At 36.0% G+C, this 25,410-nt stretch overlaps 1 protein-coding gene across 8 annotated transcripts in view; it reads left to right on the forward strand.

Moving 5' to 3' along the window:
• Nucleotides 1–25,097, forward strand: part of LOC138698298 (cytochrome P450 4C1-like) — a 95,995-nt gene extending 70,898 nt beyond the window's left edge. For 7 of the 8 annotated variants that reach the window (XM_069824101.1, XM_069824103.1, XM_069824102.1 and 4 more), the window contains 2 exons: nucleotides 7,409–7,577; nucleotides 22,120–25,097. In XM_069824101.1, the coding sequence (XP_069680202.1) occupies nucleotides 7,409–7,577; nucleotides 22,120–22,466 (516 nt within the window). In that variant the 3' untranslated portion in view covers nucleotides 22,467–25,097. Of the gene's footprint in view, nucleotides 1–7,408; nucleotides 7,620–22,119 lie in introns of all 8 variants that reach the window. The other variant, XM_069824108.1, reaches the window with a different exon arrangement.
• Nucleotides 25,098–25,410: the final 313 nt, after the last annotated feature.

The following is a 25,410-nucleotide window of genomic DNA, read 5'->3' on the forward strand; positions in this document are numbered from 1 at the left end:
TATATTTACTCTGTTTTTGGAAGATGTACTATATCTTGAACATTTGGTGAGTCCTGCAACAAGACTGTCAGTTCTATTGTTAGCCATGGTTACTTGACTGTTATCATTCCAACGCACGAGAGTGATGTTGCTGACTGGATGTTGTAGAGAATCAAAGGGACCCCTGGCAGATTTCTTGAAATCTTATAGCGGTGCGTTTTGAGTCCTATCTACTCTTATTGTACCAGTCACATTGATTTATTTCCTAATCATGTCTTCCAGTATGGAACTGAATTTAAATAAGTGTCAATAAACACGTGACTTTGAGATGGCACTAATCCTTCGACCATTTGCTTCGTAATAGAACTCCCCAGAGACTTATCTGTATCTCTTTCTTCGCGGGCATTGTACAGTTCGAAGCGAACGCAGTATCCATTGGTTTATTCAGATACCAGAACTTAACCCTCCTACTACCATGGGACAATTGTGACCCCAGGCATTAAACAAATCGTTCGTATCTCCTTCTAAAATAGTTTATATTTATTTTTCTCTTTTTGATTTTTATTTGTTTTTGGTTAACGACACTTCTGTAAAAAATTCTCGTCTACCATTTTCAGTTTCTGAAATATTGATTTAATTACACTTTGTACCGCGTAGTCAGCATTGACCCCAAAACAAATTTTGTGTGGTTTATAATTTATTGCGGACAAACCACTGGTAATTAACTCTTATGTTACCTAGAGGCAGATTATGACACTCTTTAGTCCAGTTCTTAATTTTTTCGGCAAGATTTCACTAATACTTCAGCAACTAACTGCCTTTGTTTTGCGGACTGAGCGAATACACTACGGCTGCTGTACATCTAATTCTGCCCGATCATGAAGTATGAAAATTTTGTTAGAACAAAATGCTGCGATTGTGATGCTACGTTGCTGACGAACGATGACCAGAAAAAATTTTGATGACAATGGGGATGTTGACGCTATCGAAAGTCTTGAAGACGGTGATGTTTCGAGTAGTTATTGTCCAACAAGAATCGAGGCCTCGTCTGACGGTGAGGATGAAAATGTTGAATGCTTTGTCCAATATATTTACAAGTCATGATCACTGGCGTAGCTCAGGCGGTAGCGAGTTTTTCTGCTGATCCGGAGTTGCGCTCGGGGGTCGGTTCGATTCGAGCCTGCGCTGATAACCTGGTTGGGTTCTTTCTGAGATTTTCTCCAAACCTAAGGCGGATATCAGGTAATCTATGACGAATTCTCTGTCTCATCTCGCCAAATATCAGGCCGCTAACACCAGATTTATCGACGCTAGATACTCCAGTGGTTTAATAATTACAAGGGAAAAATTGTTCCGGGGCCAGGTATCGAACCCGGGACCTTTGGCTAAACGGACCAACGTTCTACCAACTGAACTACTCAGGAACTCTATTGAGTCAGGTCTGGTAGAGTTCCTGGGCGATATATATGATTTATATTACAGTAATATAAGCTGAGTTGGTAGAGCATTGGTGCGTTTAGCCAAAGTTCCCGGGTTCGTTACCCAGCCCCGGAACAATTTTTCCCTTGAAATTATTCAAATCACCTTCACAGGATGCTATATCTGAAAGCTACGTTTGCATGATACACGTCACTGTTTGTTAACAGAAAACCACAAGAAGTCACACAGAGTTTGTGTGCACTCAATGTTGGTTGCTTGACGTTTGTCAGCCCACTTTGAGGTCTGTTGATATAAAGAGAGATATTGAGTCGGCGTCTAGTAGAGTTCCTGGGTAAATTAGTTGGTAGACCGTTGGTGCGTTTAGCCAAAGGTCCCGGGTTCGATACCCGGCTCCGGAACAGTTTTTCCCTTGAAATTATTCAAATCAGCTTCACAGGGAGCTATACCTGAGAGCTAGATTTGCAACCCAGTAGTTGATGCAGCATCGTTAAATAGCCTAGTACAAAAAAGTTAGTCATACCCTTATCCTGTATAATACAATAAAATAGAGTAAAGCCTTCCAGGTTATCAATGCTAGCGCGTGTCCCTATTACTAGGTGCTCTAGGGTTCAATTGCAAATTTTTGACTGGAATAATAATTATTATGAAGGATAAAATCGGAAGATTAGTACTTTTATCGGGGCACTTCGGTTGACTGAAAACTTTCAAGCAGGTGCTCAAGTTGTGCAAAGATTACATGTCAAGAGAATTAATTGATGTTCAAACAATATAGTAATTGATTGGAGAAGTCCTTCGAAGAACACATGAAAATTGTTTGAAAGAATGTGTTACCTCTCTACACATCAGTATCAACTGTATAAAAATGTTAATATTGTAGTTAAAAAAATATTTTATGAATAAATTGTGATGAAAACACTGGCTGAAGACTAATTTTGTTCACAAATGTCGGTATTGAAAATGTAGGCCTAAGTTTTTTTTTTTCGATTTTTTTAAGACGGGGTCAGTGTCACAAAAATGTCTGGTAGTACAAGGGTTGAACCCAAATCTAATAGCTTTTCCTATGATAAATTGTTTTAGATAGTGTTGTCCGTAATATGATTACATGCCTCATCAAAGGAATAAACACTAGGCAGGAGTTTAGCATATTCCCCTCACACTGCTTACTGACGCATTTAAGCAAAGTCTATATTTTGTGGATACTGCCAGCAAGTGTATTTTCACAATTATCACTGAAATACATGTACTTCGATATAGACAAAATCCTGTCCCTTAACATTCAATTAGATATAGCAGCATTGCTGACGTCACTCCGTGTTTCCCAATACATTTTTCTGTTTTGCATTTTAGCATATCCTGAGAGCAATAAGATGCCTAGCATCTTATACATTTCGTCAATATCAACAGTGTAACTGTTGTCTCCATAATTGTACTGTGTATATTTTTTGCGTTCTTTGCAGATAACACTTAAGAACTGTGGTTTTCAGAATAACTGAAATACTTGCAAAGGCTGCATGCCATTTCCAATAATTTTTCAAGAATTTCCGGGGGATTATCACTTGAATATTTCATTTTGAATTTGGTATCTTCGGCTGTCTCTGGTTTTAATGTTATACTATCCCAATGCTACTCCGTAACTCTCTTTTCTTTCTTCGAATAAGCAACACTATCACAAGATTTTCTACTTGTTGCATTGGCTGAATGGGCTTCAGGTGTTGTAACGGCTGTGTCTTCTAGTGGTGCATTAAGTTCCAAAATATTTTTTCCTTTTCATGTGTATTGATCCGAACCAGATCGTACTGAAACATATTATCCTGCAGTAGGTCAGGATGTCAATTACCTTACGTCTTTAATTGTTAATCCATATAGCCTTTAGAATCCAAGGGAAGGATATGCCGATCAAATTGATCTTCCATGTTTGTATCGAGAATTGTGCCTTTTCCTATTTGTCCGATATCAATTAAAGTTAAACTATAAAGTTTAATTAAGATTGGTTGAATGGAAAATGAGTGGCTTCATACATGCAGGTAGAGAGAGAAACAGATAGACGAATAACGTGGCACTAAAAAGTTCTCTGAAGGATTGCCAACTATCCTAAGACGAAAAACATAAATATTTTGATAGAGACAATCCCCCCAGGTCATTTAAAAGGAACTGTATGGGGAATAAAGGAGAAGTCGAGAGATGTCGAGATACCCCCAAGACACAATGTCGAAATCTCCCTGAGTTACACCTCCATTCAAAAGACGACAGCACACCCCAAACAAAGTTGTTTGAGGGTCATCACTTTGGCGCATTTACTTACCTGTTAAATGTATAATTATCCAACAATTTGTACATCTACTAGAACTGGTTTATATTTAACTGATTTTGCATAAATTTGATGTTGGTATTCATTCTGGTCACTATCCTTGTGATACTTGTTGATCCTTGAGGTCTTCAGCAACAGGCACTGCAAAAATCCAAATTTAAAGCTCCATGCAAAAATATTTTTGTAATTTCAAATAGTTTATACGGGATCTAATATCGGAGTGATATTTATGTTAAATACATTATATTATAGACTATGTCTTTTCAGTGGTTAATTCAGGGGAAAGAAATGTGTACAAAGCAGGTTCTAATTTCTCGAAAATTAGATTCCCTTCGCTTTCTTTGTGTGACATGGGACAGTTTGGATCACAGAATATTCCAAAAAAACTTATTCAGCGATAGTAGTAGTAGCAGCAGTAGTAGTAGTAGTAGTAGTAGTAGTAGTAGTAGTAGTAGTAGTAGTAGTAGTAGTAGTAGTAGTAGTAGTAGTAGTAGTAGTAGTAGTAGTAAGGGAAACCCGGGCAAAGCGGATAAGCTAAAAATAAACAATGCCACAGGCTATATTTTTGTGCTCCCGAACTAAAAACTTCATGACGTTGATTGTGACACATGTTGTTCAACATATCTAAAAAAACAGCAATTCGCTTCCCATACCTACGGACAGTGATATGATTTGACAAAGAAAATATAATTAATTATTCGTTTTGCCTGGGTACCCGTGCAAAGCGAATAATTAACCCGGGCAAAGTAAATATCAGTATAACATTTTCACATTTCTATTTAATTTTTATTCACTGATAATAAAATTAAATCAACACATAAGCACGATGTTAATGAGTCATATTAGACTAAAAGAAATGTTATTACAGCCCTAACAGCACGTTAGATTAGTACAAAATAAAAATTTGAACTAGTCGACGTTTCACTGGCACTGAAGACTTCTTATGTATTCTTCTGCCTTTGCTCCTGCCCATAAGTTACTTCTCTTCCAACGTTTTTAATCGGTATAGATGTAAGATCTTCAGAGCGCTGATATTTTCTTCGTTTACCTCGTATCTTTCGAGCATCCACTTTTGGTACTGGTCTAATTCAAAAGAAGTGACTTGTGTTCTCCTGCTGACGATGTTGAGAGTTTTGGTGTAACCGGAACTGTAAATCTGAGTGTAATTTATATATTTACTATTTCTTCATTCTCTGAAGATGCCGACATCACAGAGATGGTTGATTCTGAGTGAGCATTAACCGTTTCTTCAGCCGCTGAAGAAACTGGCACCGCAGAATTTGTTAAATCTGAGCTGATTTCAGTCTCAAGTGGGCGATCAGTAAGTTCATCTGGAGCACAATCTTCATCAACAAACACATTATGGTTGTATGGCCAGATAGCAGAACCACTGATTGGAAGATTGTATTTCATCAAGTGCATTTTTCATGGCTTGTTCAGACCAATTGGCTTATTCCGTCTTCCGTTTGAAAAATTAAACTATCTAAGAACACACTACGACCTTTTCAAGTAAAAATTAAAATCAGTGTTGCTGATTTGTAATTTAATGTACCGAAGTACATATGATATTTCCATGCAGATATTCTGCGTCATCATACGATGAAAGAGTAATGGAATGGAGAAAATTTCTCTCCGGCGCCGGGATTTGAACCCGGGTTTTCAGCTCTATGTGCTGATGCTTTATCCACCAAGCCACACCGGAGGGAAGCCAAGAGTTGGGACTTAAAACTGAGACGATTCTGTCCGACGCCGGGGTGGTATCCGGTGTGGCTTAGTGGATAAAGCATCAGCACGCAGAGCTGAAAACCCGGGTTCAAATCCTGGCACCGGAGAGAATTTGTTCTCCGTTCCATTACTCTTTCATCGTATGATGACGCAGAATATCTGTATGGAAATATCATATGTACTTCGGTACATTAAATAATATATATGATATGCGTAAATCACTTGTGATTTAAGACGGCGCTTATTCCGTCGGATCCCGGCCAACTAGTCACTCATAACGAGTGCACCTCAGCACATGTGTGGACTTCAGTCCTTCGTTCATTAACATATATGACTAGAGGGAAGCCAAGAGTTGGAACTTAAAACTGAGACGATTCTGTCCGACGCCGGGGTGGTATCCGGTGTGGCTTAGTGGATAAAGCAACAGCACGTAGAGCTGAAAACCCGGGTTCAAATCCCGGCGCAGGAGAGAATTTTTCTCCGTTCCATTACTCTTTCATCGTATTAATTAGTGTGACTTAATGCCTCCACTATGTAAAATGATCTAACACGCTTTATTACAATAGACAAATACATACAAAAATACAGCTAACACTTGTGTAGTCAAACAAAGGTGGCAGGGCAAAGTGTATAAGTTATCCGCTTCGCCCTATTCTCTTTGCCCACAGACGCCATTTCGCTTTTCATTTAAGGTTATACAATCATAAACGTCAATAATCTTCTTCGTAAGTACAACACTTTATAATAATAATATATAATAAAGAATTTCTGCAGCGTTGTATGTTGTGCTTATGTTTATCGTACATGGAAATATTTTAAGCAAACAGTCAAGTTTCTTCAAACGCACGCTGACTCCTCTCACTAGCTAGAATGACGACAAGTCAGTTCCAGCAGCAAAATCTGGTTGCGATTCTTCCCCAACATAGCAGAAAAAGCTACCAGTTGGCGTTTGAAACAAATAGACATTATTCTCTTTGCCCGGGTTATTCGTTTTGCCCGGGTCTCCACTAGTAATAGTAGTAGTGGTAGTGGTAGTGGTAGTGGTAGTAGTAGTAGTAGTAGTAGTAGTAGTAGTAGTAGTAGTAGTAGTAGTAGTAGTAGTAGTAGTAGCAGTAGCCTAGTAATAGTAGTAGTAGTACTTGATTCAACATGGTTTTATCTGCTGAGAAGTTCGAGAGACACTGATGACGACACTACACCCGATTCGAAACGGTGCCTTTTGTCAATAACGTATTATTACCTTTTTAAATTTTTTAAATAATTTTAAAGTTTACATTTTTAAGAAAGATTTATCCTTTTACAGTAAGTTATTTTGAACAGCAAAGAGAAATAAAAATACTCGTTTTTCATACAATATATTGTATGGATTGTACGGCCGAAAGCCGCATCTGACCCCATATTCCATAAGACTCTATCATGGGCATCTTCCATGGACAGGTTTCGGGAGTTTAGCGTGCTTAGTTGCTTCAATTAATTTTCTTCGTTCACGCCATTTACTCCTCTTCGCAATTGTTGTCAATCCATATTCTCATTGGCAACGAGTTAGCTGGCATCCTTAATAATTGACCGTACCATTTCAAGCTACGGTTCTATAATATACTGTCTGTGGCCGTTTCATCTGCGTCCTCAATTGGAGGGTTCAGAGCAACAGTGGACCAAGCGTCATATATTAAAAACGGAGAAAACAAGGATTAAAATTAAGTTATTACCATATATCAAATAATATAAAGTATGCACATTAAAAGTAAATGATATGTCAGTATTCATTAAAGTATTATATTTACTTCACTTTAACCCTTGCTTTCTCCGTTTTTAAAAAATGGCGCTTGGCCCAATATGGCTCTGAACCCTTAACTCATTATAACGCCATTATTATTTTGTATTTAATACAAAATAGCTTGATAAAATATATTTTCTTCTGTCTCATGTGTGTTCTTACAAACTGATATTTTCCAGGACAGAGCATACGAGGAACTTAAGGGAATATTTAAGGAATCTGACCATTCTCCAACTGTCAAGGATTTGAAGAACATGAAGTATTTGCATATGGTGATCAAAGAAGCAATGAGATTATATCCAAGTGCCCCGTTACTCGCAAGAATGCTTACGCAAGACCTTCAACTAGGTAATCTTCTATCTGACCAATGTATACCACTGTATAAATATTGTAAGTATTTAATCAAATCTATTTTCAATTAAATCTGTAGGACTGAAAGTTCTTCAATTTCATTTTAATTGTAGAAGAGACTTCACTTGATGCGATGATAAGTTGAGAGGAATTAGCCGTGAATAGGGCCTAATTTGTTTTAGTCATTTACTTAATGACGCCATATAAAGTACTTGGTTATTTAGCGTCGATGGGATTGGTAATAGTGAGACGGCATTTGGCGAGATGAGGTTGAGGATCCGCCATAGATTACCTGACATTCGCCTTACGATTGGGGAAAATCTCGAAATAAACCAATCAGGTGATCAGCCCAAGCGAGAATCGAACCTATGTACGAGTGCAACTTCAAACTGGGATGCAAGCGCCTCAGCCGACTGAGCTACGCCGGTGGCTTGCATTTTTTAAATTTGCTTAAAGCGCGTTCTTTTCTGAAGAATTTTGTATAACTGTAACTTCTGGTATTTTCCGAAAATTTTGTATTCAATAAATATGCCTATTCAAATCGTTGCACTATAATAATCAATGCTATATATTTAACTTTAATTTTTTTTTTCCCAGACTTACATTTGCTAAGTTCCAATACACTTTGCAGAAAATATATTTTAGTTTGACATGACATTTTCAGGTTGCCTTACCCGATAAATAATGATGTTACTGTAACATATTAATCTATTCAATTACATTTAAATTTTTCTGACATATTTCGTTACCGGAGAGAAAATGTAAGGTTTGATATTATCAAAAAATTCAACTGTGGTCCAAGGTCATAATATTAGAAGTAACCCTATTCTTTCTGGCAAGACTGTCTTCTACTTCTTCTAAGTGTATGCGATTAAACTTTCCTTGAAATATGAAGTGTAAAAAAGAGAAAATATACAAATGATGTACGTACAGTTGTCAAATGTAAAAGTGGCCGCTCTCTAAAAGCAAAGTTCCCTTGGGGTATCTTCGCTGCGATTCGGAGACAGCCGATGTTACATGTTGTTGGACCACGTTCCCTGATATCTATAGTTACAATTAAAGTGTTTCATGTGTTACTTTATAGCGTAATGGTAGCGTTCCGCCCTTGTATTCGTGAGGTCCTGATTTCGAACACAACCTAGTGTTTTCATGTTCCTATTTGTTTTGTATTTAAGAGAGAGAGAAATTATACAGAATTGCTCCTTTCTTTTTTATGATTATTTTAGTAATTGACATCAGGTCCATGAATGTATTATGCCATGATTTTATGATTATATATTATGATATTATGGCTGCAAATGGAAGGAAAAAAAAATTTATTCTCAACAGAATATCTTTCGTGGCATAAACAAAACAAACCTACAAACTTACTGGCGTCTGTCTTAGAACATTCAAACAATTAAGCGATCAAAAACAAAACAAAAAGCCACGATTCAATATTTAGTCTATCTTCCCCAGGTCTCGATCACATCTTGCAGTACTGTGGGCATGGAATCCACTATTCTTTTCAAATAGCGACTCTTCTCAACCACGACATTCCAGGTATCCTGGACATATATAAGTGTTCTGCCCATGGGTAGGTCTTTCATTGCAAACCCAGCATTCTCCAATCTTTCACATTTTCTGCCTTCCTCTTAGTCCCCGCAAATGATCGACATATCTTAATGTCGTCTATTATTTGATATCCTCTTCTGCCCCCCGGACTCTTCTCCCGTTCACCATTCCTTCCAGTGCATCCTTCAGTAGGCAGTTTCTTCTCAACTAGTGACCCAATCAATTCCTTTTTCTCTTTCTACTCAGTTTCAGCATCATTCTTTCTTCACCCACTTTTTCCAACATAACTTCATTTCTTCCATGTATTATGGGTCCCTATCACCACGGCATGGCGCGTCCTCAGTTTGCGGATAGAGGAGACGGCCTCCAGATATGGAGGGTAGCTGCGAATATATTGAATAAGCAGTCGTGGACAGCCGATAAGGGGTGGTCCTCCAGCTTGGGGCTTGGGCGAAGGGCTAACAACCCATCACCGTAACAAACACAGCTTGTTACGAATCCCTACAATAAGCCTCGGAATAGGACTGATTCTCTGGCACGACCACAGCAAAGGAATAAGGTTTTGAGATTTGGCACTTGGAACGTAACTATTCTTTATAGAACAGGAGGGGTAACATTAGTAGCAAAAGAACTAGCTAGATATAGAATAGACTTCGTGGGAGTACAAGAGGTTAGGTTAGATGGGAATGGCATATCACAAATAGGAGATTACTTATTATATTATGGGGAAGGAAACAATAATCACCAATTAGGAACAGGATTCTTTGTTCATAAAAGAATAAAATCAGCAGTAAAAAAGGTCGAATTTATCAGTGACAGGTTATCATATTTAGTACTTAAGAGTAGATGGTGTTACATCATAGTTATAAATGCTCACGCCGCTACAGAAGAGAAAGACGATCATATAAAGGATAGCTTCTATGAGGAAGTGGAACATACTTTTGATCAGTTACCTAGATATCACATGAAAGTTTTATTGGGGGATTTCAACGCTAAAGTAGGACAGGAGGATATTTTTAGACCAACTATTGGAAAAGAGAGACTACACGTAACTAGTAGTGACAATGGAGATAGATTAGTCAACTTTGCCACATCGAAAAATTTAATTGTCAAAAGTACAACATTCCCCCATAAGGATATACATAAATATACTTGGACTTCTCCAGATGGATTGACACACAACCAAATAGATCACATCTTGATAGACAAAAGAAGACATACTACTATAGTAGACATTCGAACTTTCAGGGGGTGCAGACTGTAATTCTGACCATTATTTGGTAATTGGAGAATTAAGAGAAAGACTATCAGTAGCCAAGCGAGGAGCAACAAGCTAATATTAGTAGATTCAATATTTTGAAATTAATGGACGAGGAAAGTAAGCAATGTTATCAGGTTGAAATTTCAAATAGGTTTGCTGCTTTAGCAACTGCTGACGAAGCTGAGGAAGAGTTAGATGTTAATAGCATGTGGAACAATATCCGAGATAATATCAAAATTTCAGCTGAGCAGGGCATAGGTTATCATGAAACTAAGAAAAAAAACCGTGGTTTGATGAAGATTGTTGCATTGCAGTAGAAAGAAGGAAACAGGCAGAATTGAAATTCTTACAGGATCCAGTTGAGGAGAAGAGAGATAATTATTTCAATGAAAGACGGGAAGCAAGTCGTACACTTAGGAATAAAAAGAGAGGTTACTTGAAGGAAAAACAGAATGAGGTAGAAACAAATAGTAAGAATAAAAACATTCGAGATTTATATAAGGGTATAAATGAATTTAAGAACGGATATCAGCCAAGGGTAAACGTGATCAAGGACGAGAAATGGTGACTTGCTTGCAGACTCTCCATCAGTCCTAAACAGATGGAAAAACTATTTTGCGCAACTGCTAAATGTACATAGGCCAAATAGAAATGATCGGGACGAAATTCAAATACAAACTGCTGAGCCATTTATACCCGAACCCACGCTTTGAAAAGTCGAAATTGCGATAGAAAATCTGAAAAAGTACAAGTCTCCAGGTATCGATCAAATTCCAGCAGAATTAATACAAGAGGGTGGAAGTGCTTTATATAGCGAAATTTATAAACTTGTACTTGCTATTTGGGAAAAGGAAATTGTACCAGAACAATGGAAGGAGTCCATAATTGTACCTATTTTTAAAAAGGGGGACAAAACCAACTGTGGTAACTTTCGAGGAATATCACTTTGTTGACGTCGTACAAAATTTTGTCCAATATTCTTTTGAGAAGATTAACTGCGTACGTAGATGAAATTATTGGGGATCATCAGTGCGGTTTTAGGCGTAATAGATCGACTATTGATCAGATATGATTTTTTGTATTCGACAAATAATGGAGAAAAAATGGGAGTATAAGGGTACAGTTCATCAGTTATTCAGAGATTTCAAAAAGGCATATGACTCGGTTAAGAGGGAAGTATTATATGATATTCTTATTATTTGGTATTCCCAAGAAACTAATTCGATTAATTAAAATGTGTCTCAGTGAAACATACAGCAGAGTTCGTATAGGTCAGTTTCTATCTGATGCTTTTCCAATTCACTGCGGACTAAAATAGGGAGATGCACTGTCACCTTTACTTTTTAACTTCGCTTTAGAATATGCCATTAGGAAAGTTCAGGATAACAGGCAGGGTTTGGAATTGAACGCGTTACATCAGCTTCTTGTCTATACGGATGACGTGAATATGTTAGGAGAAAATCCACAATCGATTAGGGAAAACACGGAAATTTTACTTGAACCAAATAAAGCGATCGGTTTGGAAGTAAATCCCGAAAAGACAAAGTATAAGATTATGTCTCGTGACCAGAATATTATACGAAATGGAAATATGAAAATTGCAGATTTATCCTTCGAAGGGGTGGAAAAATTCAAATATCTTGGAGCAACAGTAACAAATATAAATGACACTCGGGAGGAAATTAAACACAGAATAAATATGGGAAATGCGTGTTATTATTTGGTTGAGAAGCTTTTATCATCTAGTCAGCTGTCAAAAAATCTGAAAGTTAGAATTTATAAAACAGTTATATTACCGGTTGTTCTTTATGGTTGTGAAACTTGGACTCTCACTCTGAGAGAGGAACATGGGTTAAGGATGTTTGAGAATAAGGTGCTTAGGAAAATATTTGGGGCTAAGCGGGATAAAGTTAAAAGAGAATGGAGAAAGTTATACAACGCAGAACTGCAGGCATTGTATTCTTCACCTGACATAATTAGGAACATTAAATCCAGACGTATGAGATAGGCAGGGCATGTAGCACGTATGGGCGAATCCAGAAATGCATATAGAGTGTTAGTTGGGAGACCGGAGGGAAAAAGACATTTAGGGAGGCCAAGACGTAGATGGGAGGATAATATTAAAATGGATTTGAAGGAGGTGGGCTATGATGATACAGACTGGACTAATCTTGCACGGGATAGGGACCGATGGCGGGCTTATGTGACGGCGGCAATGAACCTTCGGATTCCTTAAAAGCCATTTGTAAGTAAGTATGTAAGTAAGGAAGTAACTTCATTTCTTATTCTGTCTATCCACTTCACACGTTCCATTCTTCTGCACATCCAAATTACAATTGTTTCTATCCTTTTCTCTTCATTTCGTCGTAATGTCCACGCTTCTTCCCCATACAATGCCACACTCCACACAAAGCACTTCACTAGTCTCTTCCTTAGTTCTTTCTCCAGAGGTCCGCAGAAGATGCTCCTTTTTCTCTTAAAAGCTTCCTCTGCTTATGTTTGAAATTTTTCTTCGGAAGGATAAATGTGGATACTTTCCTTTGCTATCCGCACACCGCTGTCTCTTTCGCATCTTTATCGATCCCAGGGGGCCCAAGCGAGGAGGTGAGAAGAGTGGATGTGACTAATTGGGCCCTCCGGACTTCTTCCAAAATTTCCAGCAAGGATTAAATATTAGTTCTATCAGGATTGTTGACCCGATTACAGACCGGGAAATCCCAATTAGCCTTTTCCCCCCAAATCTTGAACGAGCTTCTACAAATCACAAGAAAATCTTGCAGATGGGGATGGGCCAATTTTTCCGCAAATGTTTCTATATTTGTGCCCTCATGCCTCAGTCGAAGAACGTCGGAATTTAGATGTCAACGTCTCAGGCTCAATTCCTCGTCACTCCTTTTCATTTTATTCTTTTTCAAAATAATTTAATTAAATGTAATAATGTAAAAAGAAAAAAAGGAACACCGGTATTATGCAACTGTATTGTTCCAAACCTAATATTAAATGTATGTGAGTTATATCGCTAAAGAACGATAATAGAATATAAATGATAAATATCGGTTTGTTTAATTAATATAAAATATTGTACACAATATAATTAATCATACAATAAAATAACCTCTTTTACAAAGAAAAATGGTTATTTATATTATAATAATTACTTATAAAAACTATAGATTATTTACATCGCGAAAAAACAATAACAGAATTAAATAACTTGATTATTATTTATAAAGCTAAAGAACGAAAACAGAATATAAATGATATCTTAAATATTATTTATATCACTCAAGAACGAAAACAGAAAACAAATGATAATTTGAGTATTACTTATATCGCTAAAGGACGATAACAGAATAGAAATGATAACTTGAATATTATTTACATTGCTAGAGAACGATAACAGAACACAAATGCTAACTTGAATATAATTTATATCGGTAAAGATGTGTTACAAAATACAAATGATTATTTGAATATTATTTTCATTGCTAAAGAACGGTAACTGAATATAACAAATTACAGTACACCTAAAATATTATCCATATCGCTAAAAGAACGATAAATAATAATAATGGAATATAAATGATAATTTGAACATTATTTATTTATTAAAATCAAATCAAATCTTGAACAAAGCCCGAACTCACAAACTTCGAATTATTAAACTAACACTACCGCTGGTCTAAAAGACACAGATGTGGAATAATTCTATAGTTCTGGAACTGCTTCCACAAGCACATGCATCGTGTAACAATGCCGTGACCCGAAGTGAACTAGAAAATATTCGCCTTTCACGAGTGCGGCCACATATTTTTTTGACAACTGTACATGTACTGTAATTAATTAATTATTAATGAAAACTTAAGTTTTTTTTTCAAGATTTAAAGCAATGTATTAGAACTTCTAATACATATTTAAAAATAAGAATGAGGATGTGATAAGAAAAAGTGATATAGTTTTGAATTTTAGATCCTAAGATATGACAAAGAAAATGTAGCCGTATTTTGATATCTTTCGCGTGGCTTAACAATCAATCGCCTAAATATTTAAACTGTTACAATAGAACTTCTCATTTCAGGAACACATACTGGTATCGCCTGCTCTCCTGGTAATAGCTAATTAAGTCATGTATGCCATACATATGCTCCTGCGTATCGCCATTCGGTCTCTTGTACTAAGTCCTGACCAAATTTCGGACAACTTGAATCGCAGGTACAAACCAGTTGTGACACAGCCTTCCACCGCTAGCAGGAACAAGCAGTATTCGTTGTTAATCAATGACAGCAGGTAGCATGCGATGTCGCAATGTTGGGTTACATGCATTTTTGAAGCTTTTATGCAATAACTAGAGAGCGGAATTTTAGGTTCTAAAAAGTGGCATTTTAGGCGTCTGAAATAAGCTCTTAAACTCCTTTATTTAGAACTAGCCGTACCCGTGCGCTTCGCTGCACCCGTTAGAAATAAATATATAGTAATTACATAATTAAAATTGGACATTTGATCCAGAGAACATTCGTGTTTGATAGAAGGATAAATCGTTTAATATGTTACTTAATTTAAATTGTATTCAAATAATTAAAATGCGATCATTTTGATCCAGAGAGGACTCATTTGGTACAATGACAATTTCTTTAACATGTTTCTTAATTTGTATTACATGCAACCATAGTTTAAAGATCATTGACATCATTTAGATTTAATGTGTATACTTTATTTTACTTGCTATATGTTTCCATTGACTTATGGTAATAACTTCATTTTAACCCTTGTTTTCTATGTATTCAGTAAATGGCGCTTGACCCACTGTGGTTCTGAAACCTGCAAATACCTTAAATAACTTATATTATATTATATTATATTATATTATATTATATTATATTATATTATATTATATTATATTATATTATATAAAAAGTGTGTTGATAACGTATGTACTCCGATAAGTAAGTTTTTTATTTGTTATGGGGGCTCTTGAATCCCAGGAGGAACAACTTTTACAACAGCGCAACATAATCGGCTTGGCTCATTACCCAATTTTTTAGCATTGCATTTAATGTATATGAATTTTAATACGATTCAATTGAGCATAGTTAAAATTCGGACTATAAAATAATGGAATGCTAACATACTATGACTGCGTACTAAATCAATACACTCTCGTTGTTCGTTAATTCTCTAAGATTAGAATGAATGTGTACATAAACATTATTTTAAGAAATACAGGAAACGAATACACAGAATATCCTATTATGTTTTCTGAGCACAAGAAGCTATTATAATCTTACCTGTCCTCAATTCACTCAAAAGTTACTGTAATAACATTATAGCATTATGTCCATCTAGAGAAACTACACTTTCCAATGGTGAAATAATAATTAATTATACAAATCGGTTAATTTAGCTTCCGATATTACTTCATACAAACACAGAAACATTCTTTGTAGGCTATGTTTCATAGCTTTAGATTGTTGTTGTCCAAGGCCCCTTATAGACGAAATATTTTTTTTTTATTTCATTACTCGGTCTTAGATGGAGGTTATTTTATTTTAAAACTCATTTATCTCAATAAATATACGTCCTATCAAAATTTTTCAAAGAATAAAACTTATCGGAAATGAATTTGAAGAAACTTTTGTTATGTAACATTTTTCACAAAAATCAATAACAAGTAAGATATTTCGATTTATTTAATTGAGGCCCCCTTATAACCCCCCTTTTAAATAATGTATTTTCAATACCATATAGCCTAAAATCTAAGTTACAACGAGCTTAATTTATATTCTAATTTGCATCGAAATCCGTTCAGCCATTATCGCGTGAAAAGGTAACAAACATCCAGACAGACAGACATACAAACGAAAATTTCAAAAAAGCGATTTTCGGTTTCAGGGTGGTTAATTATGTATGTTACGACCAATTATTTTTTGAAAATCGAAAATTACCAGAAAAATTTCGGCTACAGATTTATTAGTAGTATAGATATACTAAAGATGCTATTAATTGGTCCAACAGAATATCTGTACAGATTGCTATGCACTTAACTGCGGAATCCCGGCCATTAGTCACTCAGCTGAGTGCGGTCCTTGTATAATGGCAGTTGACTTGAAATATAAACGTCAACGTGTATGCCCAACTTGGAGTCAGGCCACAAAAGGGAAACATTCTAGAAGGAGAGTTCGGTCCGGTGCGGTGGATTGAATTCGGCGTAGCTCAGTGGACAGAGCGCTTGATACGTAAAACCAATGACCCGAGTTCGATCCCCGGCCCCGGAGCGAATTTTTCTCCTCAAATATTAATCCTTTATTTAGGCTCTATAAAATAAAAAAATATATGCCTTTTTGTTTGTCACAAAATGTCACTAATATAAGATTCAGCATTTATTTAATGCAAAATTCTTGGATTAATAGAAACTTCCACACATTTCACATCTTACAAGGGTACACATGCACACACAAAATGAAGACATTCTGTCTTTAAGTTAGTGTGTTTCATTCACCGATCACATTTCCATAGTTTGCTTCACAATAGATGATCAGCAACTATTGTGTCGCTCACTGCTGTACTTACAAACGGTGAGAAAAAAAGGAAGCGGTTGTTATCTGTCTTGGAATGTAAGAGAATGCTTATTCGGATACCACTCTGCGAGTTTGTGTTAAATTGCTGACGGACAGGGGAAAATATAATAATAATAATAATAATAATAATAATAATAATAATAATAATAATAATAATAGTAATAATAAACGGTTTGTTGTAATTGAAAGCAGTTTGAAACCTGTCTTTGATCAGGTGCCGATCTTAAAGAATCTATCATCTAATATAGCAGTACATGCATACAGTGAACTGAAGGACGTAGTTAAAAATAGTCCTGGACTTTCAGTTCTAGAAGGTTTGCTGTCGTTACGTGAAGATCATAGTGATTTTGTGGATGGAGCACTCCAAGTTATATGGGATACAGTTTGTAATGTTGACTGTGAAAGTTTTTTTTTTTTTTTTTTTTTTTTTTTTTCCTTCACAGTTCTCGTATGTGCCAATAAATAGAAGAAGAAATCTTACAATGACAAACTTGGATCTGTTGTGTGTGTATAACTTTGAATGTTAAATAATGCTAAATATCTTAGAATTGTCGTCCAATTAAAACTTTGAATATATTATTGTCAATTATCTTAAGAAACATAATAATTTAATAAAACAGGGTGAAAATTTCAGGTTTATTCAAGAAATTTTCGTTTACACTCAAGAATTTTTATCCCTTTTTAACCAAGAATTTTAGCCTTTTTTATTTCAAGAATTTTGACTGAATCTAGTTATATCACAGAATAAATTTTATATTATCTCATTATTATTATTATTATTATTATTATTATTATTATTATTTCTTACTAATGTTTATTATTGTCTCACTAACATTACTTATCTAACTTTCATTATTTACTTTTACTTTCATTGTTCACTTTCATGTTGTTTTACGATCTAAATTTTAATGTGATTACTACTGTTAGCAGCCACCGGCGTGGCTCAGTCGGTTAAGGCGCTTGCCTGCCGGTCTGAAGTTGCGTCCGGGCGCGAGTTCGATCCCAGCTTGGGCTGATTACGTGGTTGGGTTTTTTCCGAGGTTTTCCCCAACCGTAATGTGAATGCAAGGTAATCTATGGCGAATCCTCGGCCTCATGACGCCAAATATCATCTCGCTATCATCAATCTCATCGACGCTAAATAACCTAGTAGTTGATACAGCGTCGTTAAATAACCAACTAAAATAAAAAAAAAAAAACAATTTTATTCAATTAGAATTAGAGTCTGGCTGGGCGGAAAAGAAGGCCTACTGGCATTAGCTCTGCCACATTAAATAAGTAAATAAATAAATAAATAAATAAATAAACATAAGTAAATGAATAAATAAATAAATAAATAAATATGGTTGTTATTGTAGTAATGAGCCAAAGTGTGCCTAAGTGTACGGAGCTTTCCCGGATCCAGCCCTCAAAAAACTAAGACCATCCAAACTATAACAACACCCACTGTCGTAGTTCAGGCGATACATGCGTGTGCCTTGAGCTACAGTGGAGCGTGGGTTTAGTTCCCGCTTGCGCTCATGACCTGGATCGGTTCTTCACAGTTTTCCCTAACTTTAAAGTGAAAGTCAGGAAAACTCATTGAGAATCCTCGGCCTTATCTCACCAATTCTAACTTGCTATCGGCAAAACTATTGATGAAGAATCGGTAAAACGGAGAAAATTTTTTCCGGGACCGGGACTCTAACCCGGATTTCCTGCTTTATGTGCTGCCGCTTTATCTATTAAGCCACACCGGATCCAAGTTCTGATGCCGGATTGAACCCTCTTATTATAAGTTCTACCTACTGTATTCCTCTTTGTTGGCCTACCCTCGTGTACCGTGTCACAATTTGTGTGAGAGTAGACGCAATGTCTAACCACAAGTACAGAGGTACGAGTGACTAAGTGGCCGTCTTGAATCACGAAGTAATTACTTACGCTTTATCGTAGTACATATGGAGTTTCCGCCCAATCATTCTGCGTTTCCATAATTCGTTACCTCAGAACAACAGTGGGATACATTGCAAAAATCATATTTTAAATAATGAGGGTAAAAATTGCTATTAAACATCGAGTGCAATGTGTAAACAAACTTTTGATTTAATATGAAGCTAAAATAACAAGAAACTTTGTTTACACATCGTACTCGATGTTCAATTGCAATTTTATCCTCATTATTTAAAACATGATTTTTGCAAGATATCCCACTGTTGTTCTGAGGTAATGAAATGGTTAAGCATCAGTAGAATGGGAAGTAATTCTCTCCTGCACCGGTAATCGGAAAAGAAAACTATTGATGCTAAATAACCAAGCAGTGGTTACAGCGATATTAAACAACTAATAACTATAATAACATTTTACTAGAGGTGTTGAAAAATTACAGTAAATGAATTTGCGTCAAATAAAAAGCAAAAAGTCTAAATATACATGTATTCACTGCTACAATTTCTATTGGCGGGAGGGGGGCAACTGAGTTAAGAATAACGACAAACTATTATACAATATGTTTTGTAAATTGTACAGTACAATTTTTACAACGAATTTAAAAGTAGAAAATTTTTTGAAATACACTTCATAATTCCGTCCGTATTTTGTTTTACAAGGAAAACTCAAAAAGTAATAATGAATTATCATAACGATTTTTCCCCCGTAAGTTCCACTCGAAATAAAGAATTCCATATAAATTTGTACATTCGGAAAAGACCTAGTCTTCGAGATAAGATTTTTCAAAATAATCGCTCGACACATATATGTTCATATCTCTACTGCCATCGTGAACAAGAAAATCTTTAAGACCCCAAATGTTTATACATTGGCCTCAAAATCAGGGAAGATTATGAAAACTCACCTCTTCAAGCGGCTTAAAGAATTACATTTTCCATTATATCAATGATCATAGCATTCTTCTTGTAGGCTCGTGGAGTAGTTACCGAGACTGACAGGCTATAGAAAGAATAATTCCAGAAGCTATAACGTTGAACGTGATCAAGGCTTCTAAACTTATCATGGTTGCATTAGTAGCGCGCCAAAGCTCAAATGCTTCAAAGCAGTATCTCGTGTTTTTTTTTTTGTTTATGTTGTTTTGAATGCATTATCCCAGGTCAATTTTCTTTTATTTCAGTAGGTTATTTTACGACGCTTTATCAACAGCTTAGGTTATTTAGCGTCTGAATGAGATGGTGATAATGGCGGTGAAATGAGTCCGGGGTCCAACACCGAAAGTTACCCAGCATTTGCTCATATTGGGTTGAGGGAAAACGGCTAGACTCGCTAACCGTTACTCCACAGGTGTGGACATGCCAGGTCAAAGTTGTGCTGTTGCGGTATGCAACAATTTGTCTTTCTTTACTATGCCTAATATGTATGAATGAGAAACAAATGGGTAATTGCGTCCAAAAGACAGGATAAATTCAAGTCTGATACAAGCACAGTATGCTCTGGTCATTTCAAAGATGATGATTTTGTTCCTCATTTTTAAGCAGCTTTAATGAAAATAAAGCTGAAACGACCGGGAATGTTAAAGCCTACTAGATAAGTTTAAATAAATCACGTAGGCCTATATAAGTAGAATACTTTAATACCAGCTCTGCATAATAATTAGATTAGGTTCATCTATGTTAACCTTCAAATTATTTTCTTTCTTTTGTAATCTTTGCTGGGTCATACATTACTTGCAATTAACAAAATATTCATGCTACTTATACTAACAGTCGCATACTAAAAGGTGGAGGATTAGCGACCAACAGCAGTAATGATTTTTCACTATACTGTAATTCTCATTATATTGATTTTATATTACCGATTTATATCATATTGTCCTAATGGCATATTCTATGGGTTAACCATAAAGTCTCCAGTGACAATTCATTGTTGAGTTATAATGATTATTGCAAATGAACATGTGGTTGACATTTAATTACCGATACATGCTCCTTTTTCCAAACTTTAGAATGAGGTAATAAAAAACATTCAATGATAGAATTTTTATAAACACAAGACTAGAAATTAGCAGACGAAAACGAACGGCAGACATTGGGAGTTCGTCTACTCCCAATGTCTGCCGTTCGTTTTCGTCTGCTAATTTCTAGTCTTGTGTTTATAAAAATTCTTAAAAATTGTTAAGACATACAGAAAAATAATGCAGTGACAAGTGTTAAGTGCAGTTTTTATATACACATAAACACATTCAACGTATTTATATTTTGCCATGATACGTACACAATTGGTTTATACCCATTGTAATGTTTTTATTTCAGGCTTCATGACGTACGCTGATGTCGCTATCAATTTGAAAATAAAGGAGCAATGAGCATGGACTCTTCGCGCATCATCAGCCAATTAGTCATTTGTTTGGCTAATGAAAAATGAGAGAACCTATTGAGTGTACAGAAGCCTTGGAACGTGTTAACAATTCCAAAGCACACACTTCCGATTGTTCAGTCTCTTGACGTGTATGGCTTTAGGCCTTGGAAAAACCTCATTTCGAAGTTCTCTGTTGTGTTTTGTTACTTGGCACGAATATTATATTGCATCAGAGAAATAGTGTGATAAAATTGTAGTTCTCAACACATAATCAATTGTCATCTCCTAAATATTTGAAAAAGTTTAAATGTTGCTGGTAACAACTAACCTGATAAATTCGTCATTCCGGTAGAATTCTGTTTTCACGTTGATGTACGGAACTGCTCTAAAGCTGACTGCGAGAAACTTATTTTTCTTAAATTTTCGTGGTGTAAAATTCCACTGAATTTTCAGCATTTTTACAATGATTTCCACTGATGTGGTCAGAACACTGTGTAATTTCAAGTACGCTTGCAATTTCTTATCATTTCTTCATAGACTATACTGTAGTAAATTTCATGAACATTATGTATTTGATATGTCATTCCCATTACTTATATAAAGAGAGTTTGACAGCATCGTACGGAATGCAGGCAGATGAGGTTATTTTATTGCCCAAGATGTCTAACACATAGCACTGTTTGCATTACCCGTTATAGCTCTGGATTGAAAATTTTGAGAAAAAACAGCCATAGCTCGAAAACTAGGCTTTCTACTGATGTAGAAATCGCTGTGAAAATCCATTATCTCTTGGTAAGCCTTCTTTTTCAGTAAATTTAATACACTATTACAAATGTTCATTACTGTCGTGCCTTGCTTGTTACAGGATCCCACACTGTTCCAGCTGGTGTCACTGCATGCGTACCAATATTCGCCATACATCGAGATCCTGATATATTCCCCAATCCCACACAATTTCATCCTGACAACTTTTTACCGGAGAGGGTAGTCAACAGACATCCTTACGCGTATATTCCCTTCAGTGCTGGCCCAAGAAACTGCATCGGCCAGAAGTTCGCCATGCTGGAAGTGAAAATGGTGTTGTCCAGTATTCTACGTAGTTATGAAGTGCGCTCTGCCGACAAGAGTGAGGATTTAGTTCTTGTATTGGAAATCGTATTCAGGTCAAAAAACGGGTTTAGAATAACTTTAAGTCCAAGAGGTAGGGAATAGGACAAATAAATACATTTCGCTGATCAAATTCATATAATTCATATCTTCTTTACTGTGTCAATATGAGGAAATTAGCTCGTTGACCAGTTTCGAAGTGATATTCTTCACTGTCCGAAGACTACATTTCCACTTCAATAAAGTAGAAGACTTTGAAGTCTACATTCAGTGAAAACATCTAACAATTTCTGCAAGAGTTAGCCATTTACACAAATGAATGTAATGAAAAGCTTAAAAATGTAAAACAAAATAGTAGACTAAGGAATGATACGTTGGAATGAAATTATTGTTTCACGAGTGGTTGTTAATTTCTGTATTTCATAATCACTCTTATGCCATAATACCTTATCAACAGAGCTAGGAAGTTCGTACCAAAGCAGTAATTGCAGTTGAGTACAGCGAGGAGTACCCGTATCACCCGCGCCTTGATCTGTTGCCGCTCGCTACAGTTGAAACACAGTATGTTCATAAACAACGAATAGTGAAATTCTGTGGAGCTGTGTAGAGTCGTGAATAGTTTGAAAAATGTTGTTGAACAAAGTGAGCTATTCTGTTGTTATTGTATTATTTACGTAATGTAAATATTATGCACGATTCCAAAAAAGTAAACTCATCTGTTGTTAAATAATTATGCAATCAGGATTGTGTAACAATTTTATTTTTTTTCTCGAGTATTCTTCGTTAAATGTTGACGTCTCGTTTGGTATGCATTCAGTTGCGTTATAGTCGAAGTTCAACATAGGAATTACGATAGGCCTGCGAACTTCTTAGCTACCATTACAGTACAATAGAAACGATTTTTTTTTAACAATTATGGGTTTAATATTTTGTGCCACATACGAGACAAACTATTAGATTCATAAAGTTGTTGTTCACCTGTTGATAGTAATAAATATTGTATCATATTTCAGATTTTCTCCAGTAATATCATGTGACGTAGAACGAATATTTTCAGATTAGGGTTACAAATGGACCTATTGGTTTTTTTTCCTAAACCTAAAAAGAGCATTTATTTTGATAAAATGAAAATGTTCATTGTTATTTGTCATAATGAGGATGTAATCATAATTGTATACTTTTTGTGTTATTTTATATGTATGGGTAAATTATTTTAGATTGGGAGTTACGAACTTTATAATTACAAATTATTATTTTTTATATTATTTTGTTGTTCTAAGCCTGTGGACGATTGGCGCACATGCTTGGTTACCACCCGGCTGTACATGTTAGTTGTTCTGTGCCGCTGAAACCGAGAGACGCTCTATTACTTTTCTCTCGGTAGAGATATAATCCAAGCTCACACAACTTAACAGTTTTGATACCAACTTCATAGCTCTATTTATCACTTACTTGCGTTACCAGTGAGTAAGCATGCGTACATACATATATAAATACACACATACATACATACATACATAGGGAGAGTCGGGTAATATCGGACATCGGGTAATATCGGGTTTCTTTCATCTACCACACGATGATAGTACCTGATTGACATGGTTACGTTCCTGTGATGTCGCATAGAGAAACGTAACCATGTCATTCAGGTATTACCATATGGTGGTAGATGAAAGAAACGCACTGTCCGATACTACCCGTCTCTCCCCTACATACATACATACATACATACATACATACATACATACATACATACATACATACACACAGTCGGGCTGGATAGTGCAGTCGGTATAGCGCTGGCCTTCTGTGCTCGAGGTTGTTGGTTCGATCCCGGCCCAGTTCGATGGCATTTAATTGTGCTTAAATGATAGGGGCTCATGTCAGTAGATTTACTGGCATGTAAAAGAACCCCTGTGGGACAAAATCCCGGCACACCGGCGACGCAGATATAAACTCGGCAGTTGCGAGCGTCATTAATTAACCATAATTCAATTTCAAAGACATACATACATACATACATACATACATACATACATACATACATACATACATACATACATACATACATACATACATACATACATACATACATACATACATACATACATACATACATACATACATACACAGAGAGTGGCGCGGTTCGGAGCGAGTCGAGACGGAACTGTGTCAAGGGATTGAACAACGAACATAACGTGATGCAGAAAGGTTCATATTTAACAATACGGCGCAGTTAAAGATAACTCGCGTAGTTTTCCTCTGTGAAATTAATATTTAAAATGGAAAACTTGAAACGGGCGGGTGAGTTGTTCTAATATAACTCTCATTTCTCTACTGTCATAGTGAAGTAGAAAATCTTTAAGATCCCTAATGTTTATACATTGCCCTCAAAATCAGGAAAGCTGAGGTTCCTTCCATATTCATTATTATACCAATATCTACTTAGGATCTTGAACATTAAATAATTACCACTAAGGGCAGCTACAATTAGTACCTTATGCATTCATTACAGCTGGACTTTCCATCTTATTCCACTTTGTACCATTATCAGTCAGGCACTTCGCCAATGTAACTTGTGAAATAAGTTTGTATACAATACTCTATCTTAATTTTTAGATTTTATTTAGTTTAACGTAAAATTTTAATTGTACAGTACAGTACATAGCTGTAGGCAATACCTATGTGTAATTAGTTAGTTTTTTTTTTCAATAAAAATTGGGTTTTTACTTTGTCTGACATTGTTTTTCTTAATTATTCCTGAGCTATATTCAATCATTTGGATTTTTGCCCGATCCCCAATTAGTTCGGATAATTGGGGTTTTAATGTACTTCATTATCGACGGCGTAAGTTTAGAGAATGCGATATAACAGCACGCACTCGTAACCTGTTTATGCTAGTCTCGACGATATAAACCCAAAGAATGCTAAGCTGCACGCATTCGTAAACTGCTTAAGAAGTGAAAACCAATGTCGACTTGATAAACCTACAGGAGGGATGGGCACAAAAACAGATCGCACCGTACCCTCGGAGCTGTTGGGACTTCGC

Source organism: Periplaneta americana, chromosome 4 (assembly GCF_040183065.1).
Source record: "Periplaneta americana isolate PAMFEO1 chromosome 4, P.americana_PAMFEO1_priV1, whole genome shotgun sequence".
In the NCBI taxonomy this organism is placed as follows: domain Eukaryota; kingdom Metazoa; phylum Arthropoda; class Insecta; order Blattodea; family Blattidae; genus Periplaneta; species Periplaneta americana.